We start from the raw sequence: 27,209 nt of genomic DNA, 5'->3' as shown, positions 1-27,209 counted from the left end.
CCTTGTGTAACTTCTGGACATTTGGACTTGTCTGTTTTCTCTTCCTCCTGAGAGTTATGACATTCCTCCAACCCTTTCTCAGCTACAGCCTCTTCTTCATTATCATCTGTCAAGTCCAATTAACATGTGCAGCAGCATGCAGGAAGACCATTTGAGAGGCCTCCTGACAGCAGCCCGCACCCTGGAGAAGCACAGGCAGCCCTGGCACATGGCCCCTCCCCAGGGACCCTCATCACGGTGCAGAACACATATCCTACAGCATCTGCCTTTGGTGATGGTGGAGGACGTTTTGCATGCTGGAGAACATCCACCTGACTGCTTTTTGACCCCACAAACCCATGATCTCAGAGACGTATCGTCTGGGTACCAATCAGTCAATGGGTTTTGCAGGGATCTGGAGGGTTATTGAGTGTGTGAGCAGCAAGCAGGGTGTCTCACGGCTCACCGTGGCTTCAGGATGGATTAACCCCTGGGTGGAGAGGTCAATGAGACATCCGTGTGCTGCTCCAGCTCTTCAAACAGGGCTTAATGACAATAAGTTGTGCTGAGACCCAACGCTAAGCTCCTGCCAAGCACTGTGGATAACAAATGTTTTCCATTTAAGCAGTTGCCCCCAAGTTCTTGCTCTTATCAAACCATCAATCCAACCTACAAACCACCCCTCTACCCTTTATCCTGCTGATGGGGGATTGACTTACACCAAACCATCCCAGACTTCAGGAGCCCTCCAAATTCAACACGCCTCTCCCAAAAAAATGCATGGCCTTGTTTTTTTGTGTTCTCAACCAAGCAATTCATGGGGAAACTGCATAGAGCAAAATAACAGGAAATTAGGGCCATGTGCCACTGTCTCCTACTTTAAAGAAGAGAAAAAATGTATGGAAAATTATAACCCCAAATATTTCCCTTAATCAGAGTGGCAGAAAACGACAAGGAAGAGGAGAAGTGTGAAGGACACCACTGATCCTGGGGAACACACCATGTGTCTCACACCACAGCCCCATGAGTGTGTTAATGACCACCGATATCATTTGGCATTGAGTAACAGCCCAGGGTCACCCGGGTTTGTTGTACAATCGGTTCTGACTCTGTCACTCATGCAAGAGGTCACTTTTTGCTGTTCCTTTGGTGGACTACTTTGCTGCAAAGTAGTTTCCTGTGTCATTATTTCCACTAGAAAAAAGGTCATATAAAAAATAAAGAAAAAGAGAGACAGACTCAGATACTTTTTTTTTTTTTTTTTTTTTTTGCATGAAAACCTGACATTTTTCAGGTCAAAAATTGGCTCATTTCAAACCATGAAAAAAGGTTATAATTTCTGATGAAAACAAGCCCAGAAGTAGTTCTGTGGTTTTTCCAAAGGCACACAGTTTGCTCTCATTGCATTGGAAGCTCTGAAATGCCCATTTTGTTGCGTGTGTCCGTATTTTTGTAGGAGCTGCTGTGATCCAGATGAGAATTATGGGATGCTACTACAGTGCAGCAGATAACATTTAGCATCTCAATCTACAGCCATCACTTGGACATCGCTTTATTTTTTCCTATGACCAAAATGTAATGCATACACATGTAAACATGAATAACACATGAGATCAGTACGAACTTCTTTACAATCAACCAACAGGCTGATGGGATGCCAGCACTACCAAGAGCACCAAAGTCCCCTCCCTTTGCTCACAGAGCTCAGAGGCAGCAGCCCCATCTCCCCTCTCTGCCCAGAGCTCCATCCTACCTTCTTCCTACACACCCTGCATTTCCCACCTCTGATATTACAAACCACCACACACCTAGGCTGAGGAGATTTGCCAGTACCCATGGCTCAGCATTCAGAGCTTCAATTAAACCAATTAGCATCCCCATCCCTGGCTAATATTGCAGAGCACGGAGATGTCGTACCATCCAAGTAGCAGACCAGCCTGCATGTCCAGATGGTCACTGGAGGTGCCTGGACTGCCATCCCATCCCATTGGGCCTGTTTCAATGGCACCAGCCCCATCTGTCTGTCTGGAGGAGAACTGGGAAAGCTGGGCTGGTGGGGCTTCTTGCCTTCTGGCACCAATGGGAGAAACACAGCTCCCCAGTTCCTAACATCAGTTCTGAAAAGGGGGGAGAGAGATTGGAAAGGGGAAAGCATGATGAGCTCTACCATCATGGATGCATAGAAGCTCTTCGTTTCCTCGTATGATAACGAAGGAAGGGATGCTCAGAGCAGTGAGGGCTGTAAGTCCCTTTGAAATCCCCTATTAGCCTCCTGATGTCGTTTCCCTGTCTGAACGAGAGCAGATAACGCTCTGTTCTCACCCACCCTGAGCCCAACCTGTTGGCAGCTCTCCCCTCATTCTGCACCTCCGTGTTCAACACGTGGGCACACACTGACTGCAGCACGGCTATTAAAAACAGAGGCAGCAACAACACCAAGACACTTGCCCATACAAGCAAAGAAAATATTCATAAAGGAGCTCATTATTAGGGAGAAGACGGGAAGAATCTTGTAAGGCGGAGTGGTTCTGCACAAAGCAGCCTGGAAACGGCAGCATCGTTCCCTCCTGACATGACATCACCTCAGTGAAGTTTTCCTATTGAGGTAACCCAGAGCTGGCACAGCGTGGTGACAGATGGAAGGAGCCTGGGGGAAGGATGGGGCTTTCCTGACTGAGTTACGTGCAGCAATTGATTGGGCTTTCTTTCCTCCTGCCCTTAATGCTTCTGATGGGGTCATTGCAGAGGGAAGAGAGGAAGCCCGGATTCTGATTCAGATTTTGCACATCAGTGGGGAAAGAGACAAATTGAACAAGCGATGGGAGCGGGGAAGTGGGAAACCGTGCCTTTTCTCACCTCCAACCCTGCTCCTTTATTTTCTTTAAAACTACTGCATTAATATCATTTTTAAGGAAAAAAGAAAAAGAAAAGAAAGCTCTTTTACACCTCTCAGAGCCGTGCTCTGCTGGCTCCTACCCACAGGCTGTATGTCAGGAAACACCACTTCTCCAAAGAGCAGTGAGGGGACAGCTGGGACAGCTGCCAGGTGGGGTTCACCATCCTTAGAGGTGCTCCAGAACCGTGGCGATGTGGCACTGAGGGTCAGTGGGCATGGAGGGGTGGGCTGGGGACCTGAGAGGGCTTCTCCAAACTTTGAGGTTCCGTGATTCTACGATGACAGTCACAACCCCAAAACCACTTCAGAACTTCCTGCTGTCCCTACGCTTTGCATTTGACGTGAAATTAATCAGCGGCGATAGAAATTTGAATCCCTGCCTTTAAGTTGCTGAGCTCGATCCCTCTCAGGATTTTCCTTTCCAAAATGCTTATTTAACCCAATGTTCCCCAGTCCACGTGCCTGGGAGACAACAGCAGAGATGTGCACAGCTTTCCCAGGCCCCAGGGAAGCAAGCACAGTGCTCTGCTTGTCCTGGAGGAGCTCACAGTCTCGGGGGTCTCATCCCCTACCTCCACCCCCTGGCCTTTCATTAGCAGCTGGAAGCACACTGATACACCAAACAGGGATTTTAGGGACATCCCTCTGTTCAGAACCTATCAGCTCATTCCTCCAGACAGAGCTGGAGATCATCTCATAGCAGAGCCTTTGACAGCGGCCGCCCAGCTCCTTTCACAGTGATAATCCTACACCCAGGGCTGAGCCAGATGTTAGGGAAATCCAAGGGATGGAGCAGAGCCTCAGTGCAGCTGACACACTAATGCCTTCAGAGCCATCCTCTCACTCAGCCATCCCTCCTGTGTCTTCTCTGCCCCATCCCAAAGCCCCTGAGCTGGGAGTAGAACCGTGTGCTGGGACACAAGCAGGTTCCCTGCCAGGCAGCAGCAATGCTGGCCATTTCATTTCCTGAGTATCTTTAATTTTAGTCTTGAATATATATTGCTTACTTAAAAAAAAAAAAAAAAAAAAAAAAAAAAAAAGAAAGAAAGAAAGAAAGAAAAATGAACAACCCACAAAAAACCCAACAAGATAAATCGCCCACGGGCTGCCTGTGTCCATGGAAGCTGTCAGTGACAGCAGCTCTGGGTACACATCCACATGGGCACGGTGAGCCCAGGAGGTGTCCCAGCTGCTGCAGACCACAGCATCCCTCCGGCAACCCCCCTCCCCCTCCCAGCTACTATTTTTCATAAAGCCCTTTTCTGTTTTGTTTCACACAAACTTTATGATCCCTTCAGCCAAGCTCTGTACCAGGCTGTATTTTGCAATAACTGAGACAAATAGCATTACAATAACTCAGACTCCAGCGTGGCTATCGTTAACGCTCCTGCGTTCACTGCAAGAGTGTGATACTGGCACAAGGGGTTTTAAAGAGCCTTATAGGGGATGGAGCAGCCCTGGCTGACCCCTGGCAGGGATGGAGGAGGAGAACAGAGGTTTCCAGCTCAGCTTTCTCCCCAGCCCTTTGCATTGGATTCATACGCAGAGCTTCCAGCCTCTTGCTCTACATTTTCACCAATTCCCTTAGCTTATCCATTTGCATTCTGGACCGTTCTGTTCTTTGAGGTTCCTGAGCCTCCCAGAACAACAGCCCTGATCCGGGGCAGTTATGAACCCCACAGCCTCAAGTGTGCTCCGCACATGGCAGCACCCACTGGACCCCAAAGGGAAAATTGGGTCCATCGAGCTGCCAGGTGAACAGGCAGCAACCAATGTGCACAGAAAGGGAACAGCAAAGCCTACAAACACCAACGACTGCTGCATTGCGCATTTCATCGCAATGGCTGGAATAAAAGTGAGCACACAAGCCACGATCCCCGTGGGGTTGGTTCATTTTGGAGCCCACAGTTCAATGTTGAGGACTCCCACCACTCTCCCTGCTGCATCCATCCAGCACCCAGGAGAAAGCTGGCTTACCCACGTGCTGCAACAGCAGCCATAAAGAGCAGCAATTTACCAACACGTCCAAACAAGGGCGACGTGGATTGATAAAAATCAACAGTTAAACCAGAGCAGCATCTGTTACCCGTGTAGGAGCTTGGCTGAAGTGCACTTCCCAGAGATTCACTGCCTTTTCCCTCTGAGTCCCTGTGCTGAACTCCCATCACAATGCTCACAATGCTCCATCCATCTCCAGCCACGCCACCAAAACCATTCTGGGAGGAATAACGATAACACTGAAAGCGAGCATTAGCCAAACACTTGGCTCCATATTTTTCTCACCCTTTTAAGCTGTCTCACTTGAGAACAGACAGTGAGCTTTATCCTGCGTTTCTGCACCAGCGACCTCCAGATGCTCCTGCCAGCATTGCAGGCAGCGAGGGAAAAACCTGTGTGCACCCTTCATCCCCTCCCACCTCCAAAACATCCTTCAGGATTTCTCCAGGAAACTGCTGCAGTCTCAATTACCCTTAAAGCACCACCACCATAAATCACACGAAAACAAACCGTGCTAAAGTGCTCAAACCACAAGAGCTGAAGGGGGCCTTGTACAATGGCCAATTATTGCAGGAGAGTGAATTAATAACATAAATATAAGTGACGAGGGCCATTTTCTGAGTACACCATCCAATTCCCTGAAACACTCTTCTCCCCATCTATCGTGCTGCAGGGTGCACACACCACAGCTGGGCATGGAAACATGCAGGAGCTGCTGGGACCACAACCCAGGGAAAGACAGAGGCAGGGCCAGATGTCAGGGGGCCACGTTTGATGTCACAGCAGCACCAAACTGGGAGCACTAAGAGCCACATAAGGTTTGCTTATTATGACCAGAACAGGCAAATTCAAATGGGTCTCAGTGGTTCATGGGATCACGGAATGGTTTGGGTTGGAAGGGACCCTCAAAGGCCATCTGGTTTAACCCTCCTGCAATGAACAGGGACACCCACAGCTCCACCAGGTGCTCAGAGCCCCGTTCAGCCTGACCCACTGCACCTACAGGGAGCCCAACACCTCACTAAGACCTTCCAGAAAGGAACCAAATCTCGACCTGAGAGCATCAAAAGGCACTTCTGACAGCTCATTCCAATGGCCAAAGCTGTGCTCAGCAAGGACCGAGCCCGAGGACCGGCTCTATTTCATACCAGCTCCCTCTGACAGAAGATGAAGCACTGCTTTCCTCAGCCAATTACTGATGCTTTTATAACAAAGCTGCACACCTGGGGTGAGATTCAGCAGTACGGATTATTAAGCAGGTGCAAAAAGGGCCAGAATCTACCTTTCACATTCCATGTAAACACCGGGCTTTGAAGACAGATGATCTATTACAACCAAGTTCTGCAGGTTACTTTTAAGCACGGCTTCATAGCAATGTGCTTATCATCACTGACTGTATGGACCACCCAGGCACGTAACTTGGGGCCATTCATTAACTCTCAAGACTAGAAACCTGCACAGGGCTTTGGGAGGTGCTGACATCCAGCTGGGGGAAATGAGAACGTTGTGTACAGGGTTGGATGGAGCCTGAACCAGAGAGCTCTGCTTTGCCATCACGGAATGTTTGAAAAGAGCTGTACAAACATCACTGTATTGTATTGAGTCTGGCCATGCAAAAATCCAAAGATTAAATTATGCATTTGTCCCACGGGTGTTAAAGAAAGAAACTGAATATATTTCTCTCACAGGTGGGGCAAATTTTTAAACAAAGATTTATTTGCCTGATTATTACTTTTCTTTTCTTTTTTTAAATATTAAAACTTCGGATTTCCATTCCTAGCTGCTGAATACATTATTAAGAGGGGATTTTCAACCCCCACTGGTCAGCCTGTGGATGGCAGAGCAGAGCTCCTTTTATTATTCATTTCCAATTGCTTGGGGTTGGTTTCCTTTGATGTTAACCATTCTTATTTTTGCTCTGTGTGCTCACAGCCAACCTGCTCCATACGCTCATCACAGGGAGATGCCCACACCCAGCCCTGTGGTTTCCACATTCGCAGACTCATTAGGGTTGGAGAAGACCTCTCAGATCCCCAATCCCAATCCCAACCCATTCCACCATGCCCACTGACCACATCCATCCCTCAGTGCCACATCCCCACAGTTCTGGAACACCTCCAGACCCCACCACCTCCCTGGGCAGCCTTCCTCATCCCACCCCATGGGAAGAAGAATCCATTGCAAACTACAGTAGAAATGTTGACACGATAAATTACACAGGATGGCAGCCTGAATTCAATCAATAATACTTTGCATTACTAAAATAAGAGTTTCCAATCCCACTTTATCTGAAAACTGGTTAATCTCATCAGCAAACACAATGCTGGTTCTCGGTTTTCAATCTGCACTGGAAATATCTGGCATCTTCCTCCCATTCCCAGCTCCCAAAAGTTGGTGATGGCTATTGCACTGCACAGCAAGCATTGGGAGCATCCACCATTAAGTGCTAAGATTGAAACCCTGCCTGATCTGAACACAACCAGATGAGTTGCAGGGCTGAAGGTGCCCAATTTCTGCAGAGCTAATTCCTGAATGGAGCAGATGCAGTGAAACAGAAAGAGAAAGCACAATGCACCAATGTTGGCTGCCAGGGGAGCTCAGCCCAGGCAGCAATGCTGCTGGGTTAAAGAGCTCATTGCTTTGCTGTCCCCCTACAGTGGGACCTGCTGTGATAGGAAGGCTTTGCTGCAGGACACAATCGAGAGCCCCAAGGAAAGGTGGGCATCCAAGCATTTATATGTAGCACCAGCCTTTGGCCCATGTTCCCGAGCTGCCTGTAACACAGCTCTGCCAGCATTAACACCGCTGCCCTCAAAATGAACAGTTTATAACTCGCTCTTGTTTATCTGTGTCTCTATTGCTGCTATTAATATTTAATGTCCCTGGAGTAAAGGTTCCTTTCCAGCACAACGAGCCCTGCTGCAGCATTAATCAGCATGGCAGCACCCGGGGCTCAGCGCGGTGCTCCTGGCTCCCAAATGTGGGCAGAGCATCCCATGGCTTCTTGGTGCTGCTGCCACTAAAGGCTCGGATGGCTGTGGGCAGCTCCAGTCCCCATCCTGACCCAAGCCTGAGGCAGCTGGGACATGAAGCCAGGCTCCATGTCCTCATCATGAACTCCCCTCTCCATGCTGACAAGAGGATGCTCATCTGAAAACCACATGTGCTCCACAGACCTTTACAAGAGCCCCATGTGGCAGTTGCTAAGGGACAAAGCTGGCCCTTGCTGAGCTGCTATTAACGAGCCTCATCTCCTGCACCCACCCAGACATCCTCAGGGCTAAAAGCCCCGGGGAACAAAGGTCAGAAGCTGATGTTCGATGGCATCCAATTTACAGCAGCCAATTTGTCCTGGTCTTAAGCAACCTGGGGGTCACTGACTTGGCCGACTGGAGCTCTGCACTTTGATTTAACCCCGAGGAAAAGGCGCTGCTGAAGAACAGAGAGGATGAGACAGACAAAGGGAACAAGAAGATGGGATTGTTACTTTACACAACCCTGCTCTTCCCCACATCCCAATTAGGGACTATAACAAAGCCAGCCCATCACCAAGGGACTCCCAGCTCACCTACCCCACCTGGGTGCAGGACATGGCATAACCCAGCTCTCAGGAAAGCACCCACAGACAAGCAAGCATTGCTGTGCATGATAAACTCTAGAAACCCTCACGTTTACACTGGGGATTGCCCGAGGCCTGCATTATTTAATGGCTGTAACAGCACAAAAAGGGAAACAAATCCTATTTACATGGGATCGCACCCGCAGGGATGCGGAAAGTCCCCTGCAGCCCTACAGAGCTCTATAGGTTAACAACCAGGGCTGGTTGCTACAAGCAGCCTCGGTGAGGTTGTGCTTGTTCTGCTTGTCTACAGAACACAGATTTTTGACCCAGCCCTTCACGCTGTATTCAATTAAGTGAAAGACAGCCTGAAGAATTATTTCATTTCCTTAAAACACATAAAGCAAGCGTTCCCTTTTCCAATCTCAGCTGCCAAATCTTGGCCCTGAACTTCAGGAACAATTTCTCCTGTATTTACTGAAAGCTCACTCTAAATCTTCTCCTACTCCAAACGCCGGTCCTCCAAACAATTGCCTGCAACATTACTCATTTGCTACATTTTCCATAAGCATTACTCATTTGATGGCATTCCATGCTTGCTATAACAGAATGCAGGCCATCTCTTTGCTGTCCCACCCTCTTCAGTGCTTTCCTACCCACGGCCTCCCAGATTTCATCTCCTCCTGATGATCAGGAGACCACTGCACTACAGGAAGCCACCCGTACAGCTCAGACCCAGGTTGGCCAAGAACTGGGCTTATCCAGAGGTGCCTTTTTATCCCAGGTTTTCTCCCCTCCCTCATAGAATGCTTTGATAGGAAACTTAAGGCTAAAAATGGAGCATTCCATTTTCTGCCATGCCAGAAAGAACAAACTGGTGCTCTCTTGCTGCATACATATGTTTGATGTCAACAAGGCAGAGCAGGTCATTCTTAAAAAAGGCACTTCAAATACCAGTGCTCCCTGTCATCTCAGCTTTCCATCAGAAAATGACAGTCTCCCACTTCAAAACAAGATCTAATGAAACCCCATTTATTCCCATCTTGCTGTAATGACATTAGACAGCTCTACCAATTCCCCTTTATTGGTTGCTTAACTGCCTGAACTAACCACCCACATCCCAGCCCTCCACATGTCACTGTGCTGGAACAGCCACCCGCAGCGCCCTCCTCAACACAGCATCCCAAGGCCAACAGAGCCTCCTGTTGGGTTGGACATCCTGTGAACATCTCATTTTCTTTAAGAGACCTGTGCAGCTTTCGAGCACATCAGGTTAGGTTTAAGCACCTGCTTGGCAGCTACTGGCACAACAGATGACAGGCTCATCAGCGTGTGAATGCTCACCCATGGGAGAGCTTGGGTGGGAACGTGGGGAAGGGCTTTGCTGCAAGCTGCTGCCCACACCTCCATGGTGGGCAGGGATGTGTGCACCCAGGGCAGAGGCTACTGCAGCAGCAGGGATTCTGTTTTGCAGTCATTTTTCATCTCCAGATGCTCGTTTGCAGTAGCACACCAGCTTGGATGCAAGTTCCCTTTGTAACAACCCTACAACCAAGCCAGTCCCATTTCTCAGGTCCCTAGAGAAGCAGTAAATGTCTCCCAGAGAAAGAATTGAATAACTGACTCACAATGGCCACCAGTTCGTTGCTGCCCAGGTAAAAACCTCAGCTGGACTCCATTGCACCTCTTCCCCTTCTCCCACAGCCGACATTGCACTACGAGGTGCATGTACCAACAGGTGGCATCTTTTGGGAGACACTAGGAGCAATTTAGTGGGGCTGCGAAGGCTCCTTCCTGCTTGTGGGCAGGGAACCAGCAAGGTAAGTGCTCCCTTTACAGCTGGAGATGCCACGTCCTATTCTCAGCTGGGTTGGTTATCAGTAACGTCAGCTCCCACCTCCATGAGCATATTTAGCCAAAACACAGACACCTCCTGCTCACCACAGGGTGTTTGAGCACACAGTGCTGCACAGTGGGCAAAAGCCAGCAGGAGAAGTGCTCCTAATCAGCCAGAACGTGAAACAGAAAGCTCAACGAGCCCGTGTTTTCATACCACCAAATTAGGCTCATCAGGTTACCCACTATGGGCACAATAATTTTTTTAAGTGTTCCTTTGAGGCAGATAAAAGATAACAGAAATGGTTTCAGGAGAGCACTTGGGGCTATTTGGCTAAAAGCAGCTTTTGTCTCTTTCATACCTGATGCAGATGGAAAGCAGGCAGCCCCCGCATCCCAAAACCCAGGGGTGATGGGGGCCTGGGCAGCCCACAAGGGCCATGGGGGCTTGGAGCACAGCACCCTACACACTGTGCTGGCCCCCACGAGCCCAAAGTTCAGCACAGAACCCAAACACAGCTCTTAGCACATGCACACATCAACGCAAGAGCACTTATAAAGGAGCTGCGGTGCTCAGGGTAAGGATGCAAGTCTGTGCCCTCAGCTCAAGCTACTTCTCTTCCAAACCACTGCACACCCCATCAGCAGAAGTCTTCTGACCCACACATAATTTAAGATGTTGAGAGAGGTTTAAAGCAGCAAATCAGTTTTGTCTATTCCGCTTAGGTCAGCACTGGATCTTCGCTCCATCTGCTCCCTGAACATGACATGACAAGAGAAACGTCCTTGGAGACCATCAGGAAATGGGGACAACTCTTTCCTTCTGCTCAGCAGTGCTTTTTGTGGAGAATTACAGTGAGAAGCTATTAGTGGTACACCAGCATTATTTCTTCCACTGGAATGGGCCAAACCATGGGTGTGCCATGAGGCCAACCCTACAGGCACAGCTGTCTTCCTTCTACAACATGAGAGGCCAAGCAAGAAGCAAAGAACATCATTCTGCTGCTTCCCCAGGCCAGCAAGCTGAGCCCTGCTTTCCAACCCATCCCTGGCTTAGATAGGACTCACAGCAACACATAATGGTCAAAGTTCAGAGCAGCAAAAACACAAAAAATTAGAAATCATAAAAATCAACAGAGGGGAGAGAAATTCTTCCAGCACAGCAACAGCACACACTGCCAGCCCAAGGCAACAAAGGTTTGGAAGGCAATGGGCTTCAACAGGTGCCCATGTCAGCTCCCAGTTCCCCACGCACCCAACCCTTTGACTGCACTCTCCTCACAGAAAAACAGACAACGAAAAAAGGTAGCTTCCTTTGCAATGCTAATTACCTCTGTTTGCCTTTAATAAGACAGACTGGTATCTATTAGAGGACAAAACCATTAGAGGCAATTTGTTTACTGACAATCACTGACAAGCCTGTGTCAAAACAGTGCTCCCTGCAGCCCTGATCTCAGGAGGGGCTTGGAAGCACAACTGATGGAGCTCCCTGGCCCCCATTGCCTGCAGCAGCCTTAGGCTGGTGTGCTCCCAAAGCCATCTCAGCCTTCCAGGGCTGTCTGACTCCCTGCACCACACAGGAACAAGGCTCTCAGCTCCTTGGAGCTGGGCAGACCCCAATTAAAGGCTCCCCAAGATGCTTCATTTCTGTAGGATGCTCAGCACTCACCCAGCCACGAAAGCAGCACTTCCCCTGCTGCGTGCCTGAAACATTCCAAGCTACTTCAAAAGGATTTGGGTAAGGACCTCCGCTGCTCCTTTTCTGTACCCAGTTCTCAGGGCTCCTGCACACACCGCTGCGCAGCAACAGTGCCACGCTCCCAGCTCCCAGGGTTAATTGGCCCTTTGCATCTCTGGGGCTGCTTCCTCCTTTAATAGCCAATTAGGCCTTATTAGCGACGTTGCCATTTCCACCCAAGGCTCGCAGCGGCAGTCTGGAAGCTACAAATTCCTCTCAGTAACCCTTCTCACAAGGCTGCGTGGCCTTTTGCATTACAAGCTGACCACTGTGCTCAGCACATGGCCCTGCTGCTGCTCAGGGTGAGCTGACATGGGAAATACATGCGAGCAGCCCTACAGATGGCCCAAGGATGGTCCGAGCCATCAGAAGAGACCAACATGCTCCATGCATCTTCCAATCTTCAGCACAACCACACATGGATACACCAGGAGGAGCAAGGTCTGCTCCCAGCACACGTTGACACACTGCAGCACGGATCAATAGAAAGGGAGCTAGATAATGGCAATTGATTTTACACGTGTAATAAAGTTGTGGAGTCCCTGTTTCGTGCATTAGTTAGTGCTCATTTTATTGACCCGAAGGGCAAGGGGACTGAGAAGTTGCGTTGTTTCCTTCTAAAAAGCAAACAGCATTTGCTAATGAGAGACGGGCCGGGTCCCTCCTCATCACTCTGCTTCATCATCCCCATTTCTGCTCTCCCCACACCTACAGCTCAGTACGAGCAGCTCCCAGCACTTCTCTGGGAGATGGACCCACCCCAAATTGGCTGCCTCCTCTCTACCACTTTTTTCCCCCTTTGAACACACACAGCAGACTTGTTCTGATCTACCCCATTTCAGAGTGGCCCTTCTGGTCTGAATGCAGCCTGCCATTCTTCTGCAAAGCACAAAACCCTCCAGCACTCACACTGTGCCACAAAAGCTGACCCTTGCCACTGCACAGTGATGAGTTACAATGATGGAGTCTTCTCCCTCATGCAAAGCATCATGGCAGCAAAGGGATGACGAATCTGTACTCAGAAGGACACACATTAGCCAGCAGGCAGGCTATAAGATCCTCCTGAGCTCAATACACACAAAGAGGATGACTCCATCCATTGCACAAGCCACCTGCAAACACGTGGTAGAGCTGCATCGTACTTGGGGCAGGAGCTGATGAAGCCCTTGTGATTGAAAAATGCAAAGAAAGTCCTTCTGACAGCAAGCCTGGGCATCCCAGCCAACATTCCAAGGCAGTGCCACCAGAAGGCTCCTATTTTGAAAAACAAGGCTGAAGAGAGACTGAATTGCAAAAGGACATGCAACAAGGAATGATTCAAAGGCTTATCACAGGAAAGATTGGGCCAGGACATAACTCCTCCTAATGGAGTCTCGCTCAGGTTGTGCTCACAGCGCTGTGTGTATACACAGGAAGATAAAGCCAGGCACCCACAACCATAAACCAGGTGTCTAAATTAGTAGGGATCCAAGGGAGGCGAATAAAATGCTGGAAAGAATTATGTATCACCATCTACATAGAGGCTGAAGGAGCATAACAGCATTCCTAGAAAAGTGGCAACTAAATGCGACGCAGGGAGGGATGGGGAGAGCAAGATAGCTGCACTGTAAAGTGCAAAAGAAAATCACTTAGAGATGAAGAAGATATTTAAGGATGGCATTAAAAGCAAGAAATGAACATGGAACTGCAGAAACAGGAGAAGAATGTTTTTTCACATATACAAACACACACACAAAAAAAACCCAGCCACTACCTAAAATTCAGTTTAAAGCAATTCTACTTCCACAACACCTGGGAATGATTTCCTGGGAGTGCAGCCACGCATCCACTGCACCCAATGATTCCTGCCCAGCCCTTTGCTCCAGCACTGCAGACACAGCTTGGTGGGGACCGCAGCCCCTCCCTGCCATAATGGACAGTACACCAGTCCAGGACTTGGGAGATGCAGGTGTTAATTTGAGAGCTTGCCACAGGCAATTCCTTTCATTTTCTCTGTGCCTCCACTTCACATCCAGGCCGTGAGAACAAATGTTACCGTCAAACCCAAAGTCCATCCAATAACTCCTGCTAATAGCTTCCCAGCCTTCAGCTACTTTCAGGTTAGGGAATTTCTGAAACCGGTGTTGGTTAGATACTTAATAACTCCTTAAGTGGTTTTCTCTTCTCTGTGCTTGCCCAGTGCCTTCAAACATAAAAACTTTTTGCGCACAGAACATCCTTTGAGCTCAACGTGTCAGCCCCCTGGCGAATGAAACCATCATAGGAGCACATGGCCTGGAAAAGACTCACGGGATCATTAAGTCCAATCGTCACACAACACTCCAACTCCAACCATTACATTACCAAGTCCACCACTGAACCACGTCCCTAAGCATCCCGTCCCAATCTCCTGCAAATGCCTGCAGGGATGGGGAATCCAGCATTCTGCAAGGACAGATGCTCACCACGACATGGGGTTGGCTCAGGGCTTTTTAGGACACAGATTGCCTTCTCCCCAGAGCTGAGCCCAGCCCTGCCTGAAAGCTGCAACCCCATCCCAAGCAGACAAATTGCTTTATGCTCTCATGCTCAACTCTCTGTTGGGTTATCTGTGTGGAAACATCATTTGTTTGCTGCTATCAAAATGCTGCCACTCACCTGTGGGATTAACATTGTGACAACATCATTAGAAACCCGATGGAGTTTGGAAACTTTCAGAGTTTGCAGAAAATTCATTTCTCAGCCCAACAAACACGGCCTTCCTTCAAGCACAACTGCACTGCTTCTGCTGCACGGACCCCAGCAGAGCAGCCAGGAATGGCAGATCCCCTCTGGGACCAACCAAAGGGCACACGATGCCCAAATCCCATCAGCCACAACGAATCATAGAATCACAAGGTCAGAAACGACCTGTAAGATCATCTAGTCCAACTGTCTCCTCGTTACCATTGATACCACAAACCAAACCATAAGCTCCCACCAACCAACAGCACAGCACACGAAGCAAACCCAAAGACGAGCAGAGCTCAGACTGCCTCTCCACTCCCACCTCTTCCCTTAATAAAAGGGAATTATCTCACACCCCAGGCACATTTCAACAGGAGACAAAACACAGCTCTCATCCCTCCTGCCATCACCGCACCCTCATGATGCTGGCACTGAGTCACTGCACAGCTGGGGTGCAGGGACAGAAGCAACCTCACCTGCACCAACACAGCACTGCCCTGCATCAGGGCGACACAACCAAACAGCTCTTCCCAACACAGCGACACACGTGTTTGCATTTCCATTTCAATTCATTCTTATGGTTGAAATGAACTCCGGTAATGCGGCGGCGCTGCCTCGCTCCCCATGTACACACGTATATATTTTTAGCCTTGATCCCCACATTAGAGAAAAGTCACCCTTTTAGAAGAGCCGTTTTATTGCCAAACGATATTAGCACAATGAAGAAAATCGCTCCTAATTTTTATAAATTATCTCATCATCTGCAACTAATTAGCAGCTGCTGAAAACTGGGAAATCGCTTTTCGCTCTGCAGAGACCTGCTGGGAGCGATGCAGAAACCATCCATCCCTGATGGTCAGAGCTTTGTGTGCAGAATGCAGCCGGACCTGGAGCTCATCCTGCTGCCATCCCACCAGGTCGGAGCATCATTGCCTCAAGACACGACCGTGATGCAGCTCAGCTGCAAACTTTATTAGAATCCAATCTAATCAAGGCACTGCAGCTCTCCGTTCTCCTTACCCTTGCTCCTAGCGCTGGTGCCTCTGTCTGTGCTGCTGTAAATGTGTCTATAAAAGTAAAATGAGCAAGCAGCCAGTGGCTAAATGGCACTTAATCAGAAGAAAATGTATACCCTGGTGGGTAGTAAACTGCTATTAAGTTGGGGGGGGGGGGCAGATAGAAGAAAATAATAAGCTATAAATGGACAACCGAATAAATCTCCTGCCATACCAAGTGGGAGCACAGCTGGTTAGGTGCCACCTCCAGTGAGTAGTGAGCAAAATATTTATTGGCTGCCGAGCACCTGGCAGCAGGAGGGGAAGCGACGGGAGCCTCAGAGCAGCACTGCTTCCACTGCACACCATCAGCTGCCTATGGCACCCTCAAAGCTTCTGACCATGCACAGGGCCTTAGGGAGCAGTGCCAAGCCGTGATGGTGCCCAGGGCTGCAGGGCAGATCCAGTTGGTGCTCTCTGCTGTGAGGATGCAGCCCTAAGTTTGAAAACCCATCTCCAGCATCCCTACCCCGAGCCTCAGAGGGTCAACCAGGCAGCAGAGCAGACAGCTGAGCTACAACCACAGCAAAGCTACACACATCGAAGGACTTGCAGACCTCCAGCCCTTGAGAGAGCTTTAATTTAATATAGAGAAAATATGATTTGGGACCTGTGAGACCCTGAGGAAAGTTCCTCAGAGAGGGGCACCATGGTGAAGGGGATTATCACCAAAGCCACGAGAATGGAATCATCCCAGCTTGTAAGAGAGGCACTGCCTTCTGCAGGATGGAGCTTCCTCCAGCTTTCATGGGAATACAGCACAAAGTGGGATCAGAGGGGCTCTGAGGAATGATATGGGGAAAGGGGAACTTGGTTCAGCAGTTCTGTGCTCATAGTCCCGTTCAGGGCTCCCACACAGTGCAGAACCCAGCCTCACCAAATTAAAAGACAATGTGACAGAGAAAATAAAATAAAATAATCCTCCTTCACTAATCACCTAGGCTGGCTGTTCTAATGAAGCTCTTGCGCAGCTGAATTGCACCAAGTAAGTAAATAATTACTTGCTATTTCCACCGTAGCTCAGACAGCACATTAGGTGGCTGAGGCTGAAATCCAAACCAGGCGTGTGTCATGCCCAGGCTTATAGGGAAAAGGCACAAAGGAGCTCAGCCCTATGCCCTCTCACAGCAGCCAGCCCCCACTGCTCTCCAATACAATCTCTGTTACAGCAAGGAACAACCTGGTCTCAGTGCTCACACCTCCATTTCCTGGCTAGAAAAACACATAAAAGCAATGCTATTTTATTATTTTTTTTCTTTACACTTCCAAGCCCTCAGCTGTTAACTGAATGCCTTCAGATTTATCACCCAGGGAAAGATTTTCTGTACAGGGAAAGACCAGGTCCTGTATTTCTTCTGAAAGTGGTTGTATGTTACAGCCAATCCAAAGGGCCCAGAACCCATGGCTGGAGATTGCTGTTAGAATCAGAAGGAAAATAATAATAATAATAATAATGAAATAAATGAGAGGTGCAAGAAAAAGTAATGCCTGCACTTCACTGCACCACATTTTGCATTGATGATGCATCTGAAGTTCTGCACTGACCTGAGCAAGCAAAAGCAAGTGCAGATGTCCCTCTGGGACCACGCACTGCCATACAGAGTGCTCTGCTCTCCCTTACAGCTGCAAAATAATAATAATAATAATAATAATAAAATAAAGCAGGCAGACAGCAACCTGTTGCACCATCCCCGCAGGTGCCGGCTGCAGCCTGGGCACACAGAGCCAGTTCTGCCTTTTCAAGCATGAATAATGTTTCCAGATGAGGGGGAGGGGAGAGAGCAAAGAGCGGAGCCAGGATATTTAAAGTCAGAGCTATATTCAGCAAATGGCTGCTTTTCCAACGGGCTCTGGGTGTTAGTCACTCAGATGCTCTTTCTGGCAATTCTTCTGGAGTTTTGTTTTGCTTTATTTCCTATTTGCTCTCAGTTTTACCTTCTCATGTTAGAAAGCATCCCTGCTCCACGCTCCTTCTGGCAGCAGCAGTGGAAACTCATGGACCGAGTGCTTCTCTGAGCCACCCAACCTTGTGGATGTGAAGTGATCCCCAGATGCTGGGCATGCATCCCACACCTGCATTTAGTGGCACCAACCTCTACTCAAAGCCACCACCTGAAGCTGCCCCCCACATCCCTGCAGTGCTATCTGCACTCCCAGCAGCCCCCATCCCTTGCACTTTTCCACTAAAACCCAAAGGTTTGGGGCCATGGGGTGGAGAAGAGAATGCAGTAGGAGTGTGGGCAGCTTCACATTCCATCACCCCACAGAGCCTGGGGTGCTACAGCTCCTGCTGCTCTGCTATGGCAGAGGTGGCCAAGGGGCTGCTACCTGCTCAGCACTGCCTGCTCCTCCACAGCTATTACAGACTATCAAGTAAATGAGACATGTTATAGGAGAAAAACGATAGCGAAGAGCCTGTATTTACACAGGAGCCTGTAATGAGTCCGTTGCTGTGTCAGCTCTGCATGCCTGACAAGGCAGACGAGATGAACTTTGGGTCTCCTGCCTTCATTTCATTTCCTTTTCATAAAGCCAAGCACAGTGGCCACAGATGAATTTTTCTCTCTCCTTTTCTACCCTGAGATGCCTTGATATCACCCAAGTGCACAGAGAGGCTGGGGCTGCTTCTGTGCCAACCCAGAGCCATCCCAGCCAGCACAGACACCTTCTCCCCATCGTGTTCTCTGGGCAGATCCCCTTCCACATGTCCCCTTTACACACAGCTGGTCCCTTCCATTCATTTTGCTCCCACTATCAACAGCTCCTCCAGCAGTGTCTGCAGGGCTGGTAGGACTGAAACCACACAGAAATAGAAAACAGTAACCTAGAGACAGGGAAGGGAGGGAGTTCAAAGCACTTTCCTGCTGAAAGACAACCCAAGCCTCCTGCAAATAAAACTCTGGAGCTCATCAAGCAACTCTGACCGCTGAGGGTACTTAATAAAGATTACTTTTCTACAGCTCCACTTGCCTGAGGCATCATTTGTTTCTAATGAGATGCTCCATGGGATTTAAACGCATGAGAGCAGAGCAAGCATCAAACCACAGCCATTACTATGATAACAAGCTTTCTGCTCCAAAACCCAATTGCTCAGCCCCATATCCCACCCTGGTGATGCTCTTCAGCCATGCTAAGCTGGGCAAAATAGTGCTTGCAGCTATCCCATAGTATCACCCCAAATGCTCTGTTGGGAGCTGCTGGTCCCCAAAACCCAGCATCAGCTCCTGCCATGGACCTGCACAGCTGGGGTGGCTCTTCCATGGGACAGCAAAGATTTTGCACAAGTGCCGTGATATCTTGGTGCCAATGCAACCATTCTTGTGGGATGGCTGATATATTTTGGAGTACGTCAGGAAAAATAAAGCGCTTCTTTCCACTGTACCAGGGCCCCAATGCAACAAGCTTGCCAAAATATTCCACGTGCCACCAAAATGGGTAGAAACACAGCAGACAATAAATGCTAAAGGGCTGCAACTGCCAAACTATTTCTGTGCAAGGGATGCGGAACAAAAGGTTCTGAGATGCAGGAGCCAAACAACACAGCAGACTTTTGCCGACAGTCGGATGGGAAGAAGTGCAGAGCAGCTGGGCATGGCCCGACAACAGCCCTGCAGCAAAAAAGGTAGGGTAACCCTGCCACAGTGCAATGAAACGCTTGTGAACCAGCCCTGGTGCAAAGCAAATGCTATCTGTTGAACACCAGGGAGGGCACACACACGTTCCTGAGCACAAATCCTGTACAATACTCACGTCTACAAAGCAGCGAGATGGGGCAGCTTTTGAGCACAGGTTGGTGGGTTTGTCTTGCCCAAGCATAACCACAAATTGGGGCTGGGAAGGAGGTCCTCAGACAAACCCAAACTGCCACTACACTGCGACTTTTCAGTCTGTGTTATCCCCTGGGGTTGGCAGGAACATCACAGAAGACTTAAGCTCATGTGGGATGAGGGCGAGATCCCAGGCATTCATCCTGACTGCACCTCTATGATATGAAAGCAGGAATAATCCCAGAGGACACAGCACATGCCAATCAGCCCCAGCATCTGCCATGTGCTGCAGCAATCCCCCAGCAAGGACAAATGTGCAAATAGAGCCCCTTCCCTCCATCCCTGCTCTAGCTCCCTCCCTGAACGCAAGTGCAGCAGCACAGGATGCACGAGCTCCCAGCATTAGCAGACAGCAGGCGTTCCAATAGGTTTCCCCTTGTCCATCTGACCTCTGTACCTCTCATCCTGACCCTCCCTGTCTGCCCTGCTGCATGCTGCAAGCTCTCGTGCCCAGGTTCCAGCTCCAGCAGCACACAGCAGAGTCCTACAGCGCTGAGAGCTGATGGCTTGGGCTGAGATCAGATCCTTCCCTCCACAGACAATTCAGGAACATCTGGAGCAGTTATGCTTTCATGACTATTGCTGAAGAGAGATGGGTCAGAAACACATGTGAGGTGACAGGTGACATCTGCATTGAGGCCAGCTACAGTTAGCTGGGAGCACCTGGCTGCTCTTTTGCAGTAGACCTGCTCTTGCAGAAGGAGATCATCAGGGCCCATTAATAATTACTAGATTCCCTTCATAACGAAATTGCAGCCCTCAAGGTTTGCAGCACTCTCTCTTCCCCTCCTCCTGACAACAGAGAGGTTCTTTCCCAATGCTCCTACATATTGCTCAAGAGGAGATCTGACTCCATCCACGCCAGGAAGCACAATGCACTGCATGGCCCTGTGCTGGAACAGGGACACTCAGTACCCAGAGGAGACATTGCCTTAGCCATCCTTCTATTCTAACCAGGAAAAGAAATACCCAAGAAGCTTGAAGAAAGGCCACAGCACGTACCAAGCAGTAAACAAGATCCTCACAAAAGTACAAAGCACTCGTGGGCAAACTTTGCTCTCATGGATGCAACTCTGGAGGACAGTGGCACAGATGATCCCTTCCCTTCACCCTGTGCACATAGGCTGAGCTTCTCCTCCAGCTGATAAAAACTCAGTTTATTAAATAAGGCAGGACTCCAACAAGGGTAAATCCACAGATAATTTCACTCATTTAAACCTTATTTCATCTCTACCAAGTAGACCTATTTCCATTTAACTATCTTAATTCTTTTAGCACTATCCAGCTCCCGAATTGGTTTCCAAGCAGAATTGACATTCAGCCATCATTCTCACATCAAGTCCCATTTAGTTTCTCCAAACTTCTACAGCGTCTGGAGGTGCACAGGGAATTCATTAGCAGTGTCTTTGGGAGAACTCACCTGCCCTCCTGCAGCCCCAGTGCCACCTCTGAGCTGATCCACGAGCATCTGCCTCTCTGCTTTGTGGAGATGAGTGCTCCTGGGCAACAGGCTAGGATGCTGAAGGCATAGGAAGGGATCTGCCTTCTGTTTCTGCCATTCTGCTGACCATGGTTTGATTTTTGGGAGGTCCTGTGCAGAGCCAGGAGTTGGACTCGGCGGTCCTAATGGGACCCTTCCCATTCTATGGTTGTACAGCCTGGCCCTGTGCACATCTCCTCCCCATAGGGGGCACCCAACAAAGGGCTCTGGGGAAGGGTGCTGCCTGCCCTGCCCTCGGACTTTCCCAACAAGGAACAGAATCCAGGTTGGGGGCACCCACTTTTCCTCCTGCTACTATCTCAGGCATAGGTTCTATCCTAGTTACTCTCTTTTGTCCCCATCATGAACAATGCAGCCAGCAAGCACAGTCTGCAGTTCTATGGACATCATCCAGAAAGCCAAACCCACTTGGAGCATAGGAAATCCATCCTTCCTTGACTGCCTGCAGGCAGAGCCTGGGGCAGGGCCGTGCAGGGGGCTGCAGAGTGTGCTGATCACAAGGCTCCTGCTGCACCAGGGCTTTCTGCACAAGTCTGGCTTGGGCTCAGGGCTGGAATTTATTCTGGCAGCTGTTTGGGCAGGAAACCAAGCATCTTTCATTCATGTAATTGACTTTTTATTCACACACACATATACATATATATGAAAAAATAATGAAAGGAATGACAGAGCAGCTCTTGCTAGGACTGCTTTGACTCCATGAAAGCAAAAGATCACAGTTCTGAACACCTGACTGGCTGAACCCACCAAATGCTGCCCAGGGTGTGAGGTGTAAAGCAGAGGGAATGGCTCCCACCTCTGCCCCTGGGTGTGGGGATACCTTTCCATACACACACTGCTGTCCCTCCTCTGATGGCACAGCAGTAACACAGAGCAGCACCAACCCTCTCCCCAGCTCCTCTCCTTCACCCCACTGTCCTGCTTTGTGCTGAATGAGCAGTGCAACTTCCCACTGGGATCTGTCACCATATCACACACACGTGGCTACATAATGAACCAAAGCAAGGGTGCACAACGTGCACTGACTCCCAGTTAAGGGATGGATAAGGCAAAATAGCTCTGCTCAGAGGGGTGGGAGATGCTCAGTGTCATCAAATCCACGTCCCATAGCAATGATCTGAGATACCAATCTGCTAATAATTTCTTAGAATTTCCTATTATCATGGTACATCTTCAAGAAGGACTTCCTAAAAAAAAAAATAAGGGCTTGTACACATAACTCAGAAAACCTGAAATAAATATCAGTTTCCAAGATGATGCAAGGAGACACCAACAATGCTCTGCTACTCAGGGCCATGCAGAGCAGCAGGAAGCAAAGGGAGGGATGTTTGCTGGATGCGTGGTTCCAGACTGTCTCTTCCCATCTATTCCAGCACCCACAGCTGCATGGCAATGTCTTCCCATGCTCTAGAGGATCCCAAGAACGTTTCCTTAACATTGCAGTTCCAGGAGCTCTGCAGGTGTATGAGATTCACAGCCCTTTCAGTACTCCAGATTTTGGGAACCCAGCCTAGAAGCAAGGACTAATGCCTCAGGCTGGCTCTTCTGCTCACACCTCACTGTCATTTTGGGTTCTTGGAGCCTGCTCTTCCAGTGGATCATCAGGCATGGGGTTTCACCAAGTGAAATATCCTGCACCCTGCACCTGCCATCCTCCCTGCCGACCTCTGGGGTGGACAGGAGAGAGCTGAGGTCCCTCTGAGCTTTGGGTGGGGGTGAGCACAAGGTGACAGTCAGGTGAGCACCAGTTTTGGTGGGACATCCCACCTGTGTGTGACCCAAATGATGCTACCTGAAGCAGGAGGTCAGATGAGCTGATCCCAAGTGGCCCCTTCCAACCTCAGCCATTCTGCCACTCTGTGACATGGACTGGTTTTGTCTAAGGAGATGGAACCTCACAGAGACAGACAAGGAGAGCTGATTGGTAAACAAAAGGCTCTCAGATAAGAGAAGCAGAGTGCTCAGGTCCTTGTTTTCCCCACAAAGGTCTCCTGCACAACGCTCACTAGCAGAGCCCCTCCAGGATGAGAGCAGTAGGGAATGCGGAGTTCAAGCCTGAAGATAAGATTTGAAGCACCGTATTTCCTGTGCATCAAGAAGAGAAAATAAACAGCAATTTCTCCAAGCATAGAGCAGGCTACAGACTGGTCCTGTGCATGCCATGCAAAGGTGGTCACCCTATGGGCCATACTCTGCATTTTGCACCAACGATACCTCCAAGGCTCCCTTTGATGCAACACACATACTGACCCCAGTGCATTCCCCTGGTTCATTACCAGATGGCTTTCAGGGTTATTTTAAATGTCAGCTTGCATTTGTTTCGAATATTCCAACATTCTGCTTTCCTTCAATATGCAGTGCCGACTGATGTTGCTAGATGCTTTATCACCCTACTTTGCCCACAGCATGCTTTGGGGAATGGTTTCAGGGCTGCCAGTCATATTTTTCTTTCCTTTTATTTTGTGTCTTCTTTCTTTCCTGATTTTTTTTTAAAATAAAACTGCATCTTAGAAACAAAACAGAAACAAAACCCCAACCCCCTCCTCAGCGCTTCACCCATCTGCTGCTGACTCTGTTTTCAAAGGAGCTGCTTCAGACCCACTGCTGTGGGAACTGGCTGAGACCTGAGCCCCTTGAGTTCTTCAGACCCAGCTCAGGACTGTAGGTGTCCCACCCCCAAAATAGGGGCACTTGGGGACATGAGCTCAGGCTCTCTGCCTGCCCACACGTAGCATCACCTGGCACAGAAGCTGTGACCGCTGGTGCTTGTTAGAAGCAACCCACAGCAACATTACTCCTGAAATCTCAACCCCTGCATTCCCTTTGCTGCATCCTAGTGCCAGTTGCACTTCCTTACCCTATCCAGATGAAGAAGCCCAGTATTTCTATTCTGGACTCCCTGGGATGGAGCCCAGCCCCATAGAGCAGTGCTGCAGCTTGGGGCATGCAAAACTAAGGATGCTCCCATGAACCAGCACCTGCTGCTCACACCCTGCATCTGTGCTAAGCACTGAGGCATGCAGTTGTGTGCTGACGTTGGGCAGCACAAATTGGCAATCTAACCTACGCTGGAGAATAATTGATATTAAGGATGTGACTTAAGACCCACTGGAGCATTAAGATTTCCTTTAGCCAGTTGTGGAAACCAGCACAGAAGACAAAAACAGCCATGGCAGGCAGATTCTCATCTGGCAGGCAGATCCCCCTCTCCCAACCCAGCTCTTGGAAACACCTCCTCATTCCCCTCCAGTGCAGGAGGGCAGCCAAGCCAACTCCTCACCATCTGCAGCCCCAGTGCCATGAAGGAGTTTTCACCTTCAATATCCCAGCCATCCCCGTCCTTCAATATCCTCATAACATCCTGTCCATCCCCATCCTTCAATATCCTCATAACAATCCATCCATCCCCCTCCTTCTAATCATAACATCCCATCCATCCCCGTCCTTCAACATAACATCCATCCATCCTCATCCTTCGATTCCCTCATAATGCACTTCCCATCCTCACCCTAGGTCCAGGAGGAGGAGGAGGAGGACCTTCCACCAACACGTAACCCCAGTGCTCCCCAAGCACCACGGAGGGGCTGTCTAACAGCCCAGCTGCATTTCTGAGCCACTCCAAGCTCTGCAAGCAAAGGGGAGAAGTAATTTTACTTCATGCATCACCTGTGAAAGCTGCAAATGCACACAGGAAGAGATTAGCTTATCTGCAAAAAATAGTTAAAAGAACAGCTGATAGCTCCAGAGAACTGCCAGGAGAGGCAGATCCTTCCCAACAGCAGGTTTCATTATGAGGTTTCCGGATGCATTTCTTTTCCCTAATCCACGCAGGCAGAAGCAGAGATGACAGTGCCTCTTCCTGAGCACTTTTTAATAAAGCCCAGAGGACAAGAAATGTTTGGGACTCAGTTACAAATGGAGCAGCTTTGAGTTATTAATGTTCTTGTGGGACGCTCAGTTCGGGCTCAAACACTCCACTCTCATCAACGTGGGGACAAATACATTTGCAACCGAAATCGCTTCTTTCTTTGCAGAGCTCAGGGGGCTGACGTGGGGAGGAGGGAGCTCCATCTCTCAGCGCCTCCTCCAGGAGCAGCATTCACTTCCCATTTACACAGAAAGAGGTTCCCATCAGGAAACATTAGCGCCGTAAAAACCAATGCAAACGCGTACACTCACAAACAAAAACCAAGACATTTCATTTGCAACATGACAAGAACACAAGTACAGGGCTGCAGTTCCGACCCCCCACAATAGGAACCCAAGGATGGCACTCACCGATGCGCAGGGCGTGTGGGCTGGCAGCCGTCCTCATCAGCCACAGCAGAAGGAGCACCAGAGGCGCCCATACACGGGGCATCTTCCATAAATCCTCATGGAGCCCAACGGTGGTTTGGGCATGACATCACTCTGTGGGGAGAGCACAGCACCGTGAGCACCGCGGAGTGAGGATGGGGTGTTGGAGCTGCGATGAGGATCCATTGACCAGAGGGGAGGAGGGAGCAATCGACAGACCACGAATTGTTTGGGAATTGGAGTCAAATTGGGCAATTGGTTTCTAGCAAAATATGGGAGAGAAAACCAAGGAAAAGTCCAAATATTTCATCTTGGCAATGGTAGCATTTCCACAAAAACAAATGGAAATCAATATTGAGTCACATCTTATTTCATTCCTCGTATATATATATATATTTCCTTTTAAATTTAAAGCAACCTGCAACAGACTGGGTTTGGGATAGGACCAAACGCTCATAGCAAAATACAAATTAAGGGATGGGAGTCAGAGACTGACCAGGACAGGAGCTCCTCACGCTGCTCCAGCCCCATCTCCTTCCCCATTTCCTTCCCAATAGGAGGAGACCCTGAGGGTCCATTCTCCCCTCCTCCTGCCAGTCAGTCCCATGCCCAGCACAGAGCTCTGACGTTCAAAATCCCAACACTGACAGAATGAAGAGGGGCTCATGAAGAACCCGCAAAGCCCTCCTTAGTGCAGGTAACAGCACACTGTTCCACACAGATCCCCGCCGCGCGGTTAAACACGTTGTTAACAAACACCATTTCCACTAGTTAGATCAAGATTTTGCTTTATGAAAGAAATTCTTGTCCCTCATCTTGATGAAATTATCTCTGCAGGCAGTAATGTCCCTAAACGCTGACTCTGAGCGTTTCCTGTTCCCTTCTCTCTCCTCCAGCTTTCTGGCAAACACTCCTGCACTCTTCCATTTGCCAAATATGTGCCCATAGGGATGGTGCAAGGCAGGGGCTGAGCCCACATTCACTCACCTCCTGCACCACAAATTGCTAGAGGAAATCTGAGCTTCTGTGCTCTCACATTTAACAAAATCAGGTGTTGGCTCAGGTGTTAGCCAGGCATCCCAAGTGTGCTCTGGTTTCCTGCTCAGCACATGTTAAAGCAGCAGGAGCTGCTCAATCCCACCTGAAAGTCATTACCCCACCTCTGCAAAGGGCAATGGCAATTTTCTCTTTCCAGTGGGAGTCACAGAGTAATGCTTACCAGGGAAAAGCCCAAAAAGGTGAAGCGTGTGGTAAATTGGTTGCTCAGAAGCGTTGGCAGCAGCAGCAGAGGCAGACTGTGGAGCAACATATCATTTGAGCACTTCGAAGCAGTTATTGCAGAACTTTCCGAGCTATTGACAAAGCAGCAGGAGTGAGTTGGATTTACCCACCTGCAAATACTCCACTGGAGCTGTGCACGAAGCTCCCAAAGCCCCAGCGTGCTGTGCTGCCCCAAAATGCACGGGCAAGTATCATACCTGCATCTGCAGGGCAGGAGCCTCAAGGGCTGCAGCAGGGAAAGGGAAAACAGCACGGTGTGCACCCCACACGCTGATCCCAATGCAGCACAGATCCAGGACAGAGAGCTGCTCCTGTCTGCAGCTTGGTGTGGTGAAGAGGTTGAAGCACGAGGTTTGCAGGCATGCAGCTGCCTCTGCATCGCCAGCATGGAGTTAATAGCAAAGGCAAATAACAAACACAGGGCACCCGCTGTGCCCCACTCGGCGAGCGGCGGGGCTGTAATTACCTGGAACATGGAGCACAGAAGGGGGCTGCCTTCACCTCAGCATTACCCACTGCTCAGAACAACTTCGCAGC

The 27,209-nt window shown here is 49.4% G+C and overlaps 1 protein-coding gene across 3 annotated transcripts in view; it reads right to left on the bottom strand.

The window, feature by feature from the left end:
• Positions 1-27,209, bottom strand: part of GRIK4 (glutamate ionotropic receptor kainate type subunit 4) — a 125,030-nt gene that overhangs the window by 64,098 nt on the left and 33,723 nt on the right. For 2 of the 3 annotated variants that reach the window (XR_016459542.1, XM_090123367.1), the window contains exon 2: positions 25,374-25,505. Coding sequence is in view for 2 of the 3 variants with exons in the window: in XM_090123367.1 (XP_089979493.1) it covers positions 25,374-25,455 (82 nt within the window). In the remaining variant the exon portion in view is untranslated. Of the gene's footprint in view, positions 1-25,373; positions 25,506-26,610; positions 27,177-27,209 lie in introns of those variants that run through there. The other variant, XM_090123368.1, reaches the window with a different exon arrangement.

Source organism: Phasianus colchicus, chromosome 23, assembly GCF_987193195.1.
Source record: "Phasianus colchicus chromosome 23, bPhaCol1.hap1.1, whole genome shotgun sequence".
Lineage (NCBI taxonomy): Eukaryota > Metazoa > Chordata > Aves > Galliformes > Phasianidae > Phasianus > Phasianus colchicus.
The sequence above is the reverse complement of the archived record's forward strand: the minus strand, read 5'-3'. Positions and strand labels throughout refer to the sequence as shown.